At 45.7% G+C, this 6,148-nt stretch overlaps 1 protein-coding gene across 1 annotated transcript; it reads right to left on the bottom strand.

Moving 5' to 3' along the window:
* Nucleotides 1-349: 349 nt before the first annotated feature.
* LOC115207077 (potassium channel subfamily K member 15-like) lies at nt 350-2,046 on the bottom strand. The gene is made up of 3 exons (XM_029774078.1): nt 1,709-2,046; nt 1,082-1,363; nt 350-697 (listed from the first exon to the last, which is right to left on the bottom strand). The coding sequence occupies exons 1-3, from the start codon at nt 1,989-1,991 to the stop codon at nt 360-362; spliced, it is 903 nt and encodes a 300-aa protein (XP_029629938.1). The 5' UTR covers nt 1,992-2,046; the 3' UTR covers nt 350-359.
* Nucleotides 2,047-6,148: the final 4,102 nt, after the last annotated feature.

Here is a 6,148-nt window from a genome sequence, read left to right as displayed (position 1 = left end):
CTGACTTGTTGGAAAGGTGGCATCCTATTACGGTGCCACGTTCAAGGCACTGAGCTCTTCAGTAAGGCCATTCTACTGCCAATGTTTGTCTATGGAGATTGCATGGGTGTGTGCTTGATTTTATACACCTGTCAGCAACAGGTGTGGCTGAAATAGCTGAATCCACTTATTTGAAGGGATGTCCACATACTTTGTATATATAGTGTAGAAGCACAACCTAAAATCTGTAAATGTGACCTTTTTGGAAAAGCATACAAAATGTGTTCCACCTGCAGAGAATCAGAATAACATCTCTGGCTGTAGTGTAGATAAGAACAAAGACCACTTTAGTCCAGAGTGTGTCCCAACAATCCAAGCAGCTATACTGACTTCCTCCGTGTGTGAGGGCTGCACATCCCCAGGAAAAGGGCATCGCTGCTGGGGAAGGACTGGGTTGAGGTGCCCCTGGAGCTGCAGGAGACTCCATCCACCCTGTAGGAGATGGAGTTGTAGAAGACAGGGTTGCTGTGGCAGCCTGAGTGCTCACAATGGGCCGGAGAGGGGCTGTCACAGGCACCCAGCCTGAAGCACATACAGGAGCAGAGGGCGCTGATGCGGGACTCAGGATGCTTAGCAGAGTCCCTGACCCCAGGGGTCTCTCTGCGCTCCTCAGATGGAGAGGGGATGAGATTGGTACGACTGGTGCCTCCCTCCATGGGCAGGGAAAGGTTACAGCGGCTACTGTTCCCATCCTCAGCTCCAAACCATTCTATCCCATCAGCTCTGTCCCACACTGATGCTTCCACATCTGCCTCCTCCTCCCCCGCCTCCCCCACCTCCCCACCCCCTGTCCTCTTAGGCGCTGCTGGCTTTTGCTCCTCCCCCTCCACCTCCAGGCTCCTGGTTGCCTCCTCTGTGCTGTAGGTGAGGAAGCGTAGAACCACCAGGTTCAGGAAAGCCCCGATCACTGCCAGCCCCACCAGGATGTACATGAAGCTAAAGGCCACATAGGGAGTCCTCCTCTGGAGGGCCTCCTTCTTCTGCAGGGCCACAAAGTCCCCGAAGCCGATGGTGGTGAGCGTGATGAAACAGTAGTAGTAGGCATTGAAGAAGGTCCAGCCCTCAAAGTGGGAGAAGGCTGCTGCCCCGACACAGAAGGTGCTCATGCAGGACAGTAGGCCCACCAGCACCATGTTCCCCATGGACACATCAGTCTTCCTTAAGCCCATGCATCGCTTGAGCCTGCAGAGGAGGTAGCGGACGAACGTGTTGATCCTTTCCCCCATGCTCTGGAACATGACCAGTGTCAGAGGGATACCCAGAACTGCATAGAACATGCAGAATACCTTTCCAGCGTCAGTGCTTGGAGCAGCGTGACCATAACCTGCAGAACAGAATCATATCAAAGTTATAGACACATCATATGTGTACATTAACACACACAAACACAGTAAATATTTTATATAACCCAAACAGTAGTCTCTTTAACACAATCCCCATAACTGCATTATCATAACTGCCAGTTTCATTAATAATTTAAACAAGAGTTCAGCTTCAGCACCATGGTAAGCCCATAAGAGTAGAGGAAATGTTCAAACAGATTTGTTGTATGGATGCATGGATGATTCATGTATGGATGATTTCACTTGCAGAGCAAAGAAACCACATAAACAACGAGTCCAAGACTTGCTTGGGCCATATTTCGAAAAGGCATAGCAAAATGAGTTACCTATCGTTGTGATGACGGTGATAGCAAAGTAAAAGGATCCCGCAAATTTCCACTGTCTCCCCGCGCGATGGGGCTCTGACTGTAGAACCACTCTCTCGATCTCCCGGTAGTCGTCATCGGTAAATCTGTACTTCTTCTTCAGGTCATTGCGTTTCTGTTCCAGGATCTTCTTCCTCGAGTTCTCGGACTCTGATTCGAGGGCGTCGAACACCACGGCTCCCACAAGCAGGTAGGATAGCATACACAGGATGAGAGAAAGGGTCCGAATGTTCTGCGCCTTCATCCTCACTCCGAGCGAACTCGAGTGGGCACTGAGAGGTGGGAGGGTGTGTTAAGGAAGAGAGACAGCAGGTGTACGTGCAAGTTATGTCATGCAAACCTTGACCAACACAGCCTTGCTAATTACAGGAAGAAAACCTGTTTTAATGCTTGTTGTCCCTCTGTTATTATCTTAGGCTTCTTGAAGAATAGGCTAGGCCCTACAGGTGATTAAACAGGCACAGTTTTTTTGTGTCATTTTCCCCTATTTGAACAAAGCGCGCACATGGCCACATTCACCCCATTCACATAACAGTTATGGGGCCTGGCCTATATAGTTGATTGATATAACTCATCAGTGTCCTAGGCCTATATAGTATTACGGTGTAGGTAATTGTACCTGTCGTATTTTTTACACTGGCACTGCATGCACTTTCCATAGGCTTTGGGGTGTGTGTTCTCATTACAGTATGGTTCCGGTGTGCATGCATAGCTTATAGTCTGAATTCCCAAATGTAAGATTTACTGGTGTTCATCCGAGTCTTTAATGATGTTGCTCTCTAACACATTGGAACTAAAGCACATTGCGCTGGCAAGACACGTTTATCACCAAGACCGGTCAAATGACAGTTTATGGATAGGGCCAGACAAGAAGAATTTCCTGACCTGGACCTGGCTAGCCAAACTGTTTTTTCATGATACACACTGGGTTAAACCTCAGCTCTAATGATGGCCTGTAGCTTAGACAGTTTTTACAACTAATGACCAAGAAGGACACACTTGGACTTTTTTGTCTGTAGCCTTTTTGATCCTCTAGCCATTGCTCTCATCCATCTTTAACCGATCCAACTTCTTATGTAAGAATGTAGATCATTTCAAATTAACATTTATTTTAATCTAAATGGGTGAAATAAACTGGTGGCCTTGATCAAAAGTCATACCCCACTGTGCGCAGCAAGCTGGACCTGTCCATGGTGCTGAACACTGGTTCGTAATCAGTAAGAGATGGTCAATTGGATGGATGGCTTCAGTTGGTGAAAGAGACTATTGTTCTTTTGGTTCTTTGGAGAGAGAGGGGTGCACTGTAGAAACAGCTGGCCTTTTCAAAATCTACTCTCTTGATTACTTTGCGAAGCATACATGTGCGAAGTATTCACAAAACGCTTGGGTAATGTATTACTCTGACTGATGAAGCATGGGCTGGTGGCGGAGTTGACCTTTATAAAGCACACTTAGTCCCAGAGGGATCAATAGAGCCTTCATCATTAACTAAATCAGAGAGAGAGAGAGAATACAGGTAGCTAACCATGTGAGTATTTTATGACCCCCAAAGCATCAAGTCTTAAATGTCATGATTGCTCTCAAATACTCAAAGACTAGGACATGAGGTACATTTACATGGGTCTGATTAGACACAGAGACCAGTGATAAAAATGTCAATTGGTCATTTTGTAACAAGTTTATTATTATTGTATTGATTTTGTGCATACCAGGTTACATTTCCATATTCAATTATATTAATATAAACATAATTAATAATAAAGTTAATGAATCATTGCTAAAGGCTGTGTGTGTGTGTGTGTGTGTGTGTGTGTGTGTGTGTGTGTGTGTGTGTGTGTGTGTGTGTGTGTGTCTGAGAGAGAGAGAGAGAGAGAGAGAAGGAGCAAAGAGGGAGAGATACAGACAGAGACGGAGGGAGAGGGAGAAAGAGAGTCCCTCTAAATTCTGAAGGTTTATTACCTCTTCTCTACCAAGAGCATGATCATCTCTGTTATTACAATCTACATGTATTGTTTGTCTCCTTTCAAGCCTATTCAGGGCTATTATGTCCTATATGAAGTACAGTAAATACCATATTGTGCTTTACTCAGTGCCAACAAAATCCATTACCACCCAGATGGTAAGAGTGCAGAGAGTGAGAATGGCTATGTTTTCTCTACTGAAAAAAAGGACAAGAACAATCATTACTATTTCAATGGATTATGTCCCTGAAAGATAAGTTAATAGTCGATGTCCAAAGTCCTTTCCAGTCCATGTGGCGTTAATATGCATGGTTGTTAGGGCAGATCAGTTATACAACTACAGGTTTAATGTCAGACACAAATAATGCAATCAAACAAAGGTTTTTGAAGTTTCACAAGAAGAATATGCATTGAGAAATATATTGGCTTGTGATTCTCTAATAAAACAGAAAATGATCTTTGAGCATTAGTCCCCAACCCTTCTAATGGCTTTGTGGCTGCTGATGCCTAAGGAGTATTTATAGTGTTTTATCTGATTTGCTAAGCTCCTATCACGCTCTCCCCTACAGAATGGTTCGGCTTGACTCAGCCTCTAAGCTAACTCTCACAGGAAGACATTAAGACCAGGATATCAAGCACCAGGCCTGTCATCTGCCAATGTTCCATCCCTCGATGGAAGATGAGCCATGATATAACCAAGAACATGATGCTGTCTTTACACTGATAACAGAGACTACTAAATGTCAGCATAGAAAATGATTAAGATAGAAGTCACAGCACAGCAGCAGAACTGATGTGTTGTTTGTTGAGTGTACCGAGACTTGCATGTTCACATAATTCAACTTTTATGCTGAATTATTAAGAGTAAAGTAAAAAGTACCCACTGACTTTCATATCCGAATCCAGATCACTGTGAATGGAGGATTTCAGCTGTCTCCTTGTGCTTATGCCATCCATGGAAGAGTTTACCCTCCCTCCATTTATTTTTTTATAAACTGAGAACACTGCACCTGCCTCCCTCCACACACACAAAAACAACAGTTCATAGAACTTAATTTTGGCATGGTCAAGTGGCCTCTTATTTTAAGCGTTATTTCACATTTCCTCTATGTAAATGTTTTGGTTGGAAAATTGTGATAATTGCGTCTTTTCTATAGAACCCCACATAATGGTTGTGTTGAATTCTACGTAACGTAGTCTGATACGGAGGGATATAAAGGTGTCACGGAAGGATACTGACTTGAACTTTACAGCTAATGTGAGTAGTGCTTTGAGGCTTATTAACCAAAAGGGCAGAATGACAGACCTTTCAATCCTCTGGGACAGCACCTTTAGGGAGGCCTGACAGACCTTTCAATCCTCTGGGACAGCACCTTTAGGGAGGCCTGACGGACCTTTCAATCCTCTGGGACAGCACCTTTAGGGAGGCCTGACAGACCTTTCAATCCTCTGGGACAGCACCTTTAGGGAGGCCTGACGGACCTTTCAATCCTCTGGGACAGCACTTTTAGGGAGGCCTGATGGACCTTTCAATCCTCTGGGACAGCACCTTTAGGGAGGCCTGACGGACTTTTCAATCCCTGGGACAGCACTTTTAGGGAGGCCTGATGGACCTTTCAATTCTCTGGGACAGCATCTTTAGGGAGGCTTGACGGACCTTTCAATCCTCTGGGACAGCACCTTTAGGGAGGCCTGACGGACCTTTCAATCCGCTGGGACTGCACCTCTAGGGAGGCCTGATGGACCTTTCAATCCTCTGGGACAGCACCTTTAGGGAGGCCTGACGGACCTTTCAAGCCTCTGGGACAGCACCTTTAGGGAGGCCTGGTGGACCTTTCAACTCTCTGTGACAGCACCTTTAGCGAGGCCTGGTGGACCTTTCAACCCTCTGTGACAGCACCTTTAGGGAGGCCTGATGGACCTTTCAATCCTCTGGGACAGCACCTTTAGGGAGGCCTGACAGACCTTTCAACCCTCTGTGACAGCACCTTTAGGGAGGCCTGGTGGACCTTTCAACCCTCTGTGACAGCACCTTTAGGGAGGCCTGGTGGACCTTTCAATCCTCTGGGACAGCACCTTTAGGGAGGCCTGACGGACCTTTCAATCCTCTGGGACTGCACCTTTAGGGAGGCCTGACGGACCTTTCAATCCTCTGGGACAGCACCTTTAGGGAGGCCTGGTGGACCTTTCAACCCTCTGTGACAGCACCTTTAGGGAGACCTGACGGACCTTTCAATCCTTTGGGACAGCACCTTCAGGAAGGCCTGACGGAACTTTCCATGCTCTGGGACAGCACCTTTACGGAGGAATGATGACTGTGACATACCACAAAATAATTTATCTGGTCTATTTGAAAAAAATGTGAGTAGACATGAAACAAGCAGTGAATATGGGATGTAGATTATATTTTAAATGATATTAATTTATATTATAATATGCC

This window comes from Salmo trutta, chromosome 14, assembly GCF_901001165.1.
Source record: "Salmo trutta chromosome 14, fSalTru1.1, whole genome shotgun sequence".
NCBI lineage: Eukaryota > Metazoa > Chordata > Actinopteri > Salmoniformes > Salmonidae > Salmo > Salmo trutta.
Note: the sequence above shows the minus strand (reverse complement) of the source record. Positions and strands in the feature narration are given on the sequence as shown.

Coding starts and splice junctions, on each gene's coding strand:
- LOC115207077 (XM_029774078.1), bottom strand. CDS start 1,991: ATGAAGGCGCAGAACATTCGGACCCTTTCTCTCATCCTGTGTATGCTA. Junction 1,364..1,708: donor CACCGTCATCACAACGATAG/GTAACTCATTTT, acceptor TCTGTTCTGCAG/GTTATGGTCACGCTGCTCCA. Junction 698..1,081: donor GGGCTGGACCTTCTTCAATG/CCTACTACTACT, acceptor ACCTTTCCCTGC/CCATGGAGGGAGGCACCAGT.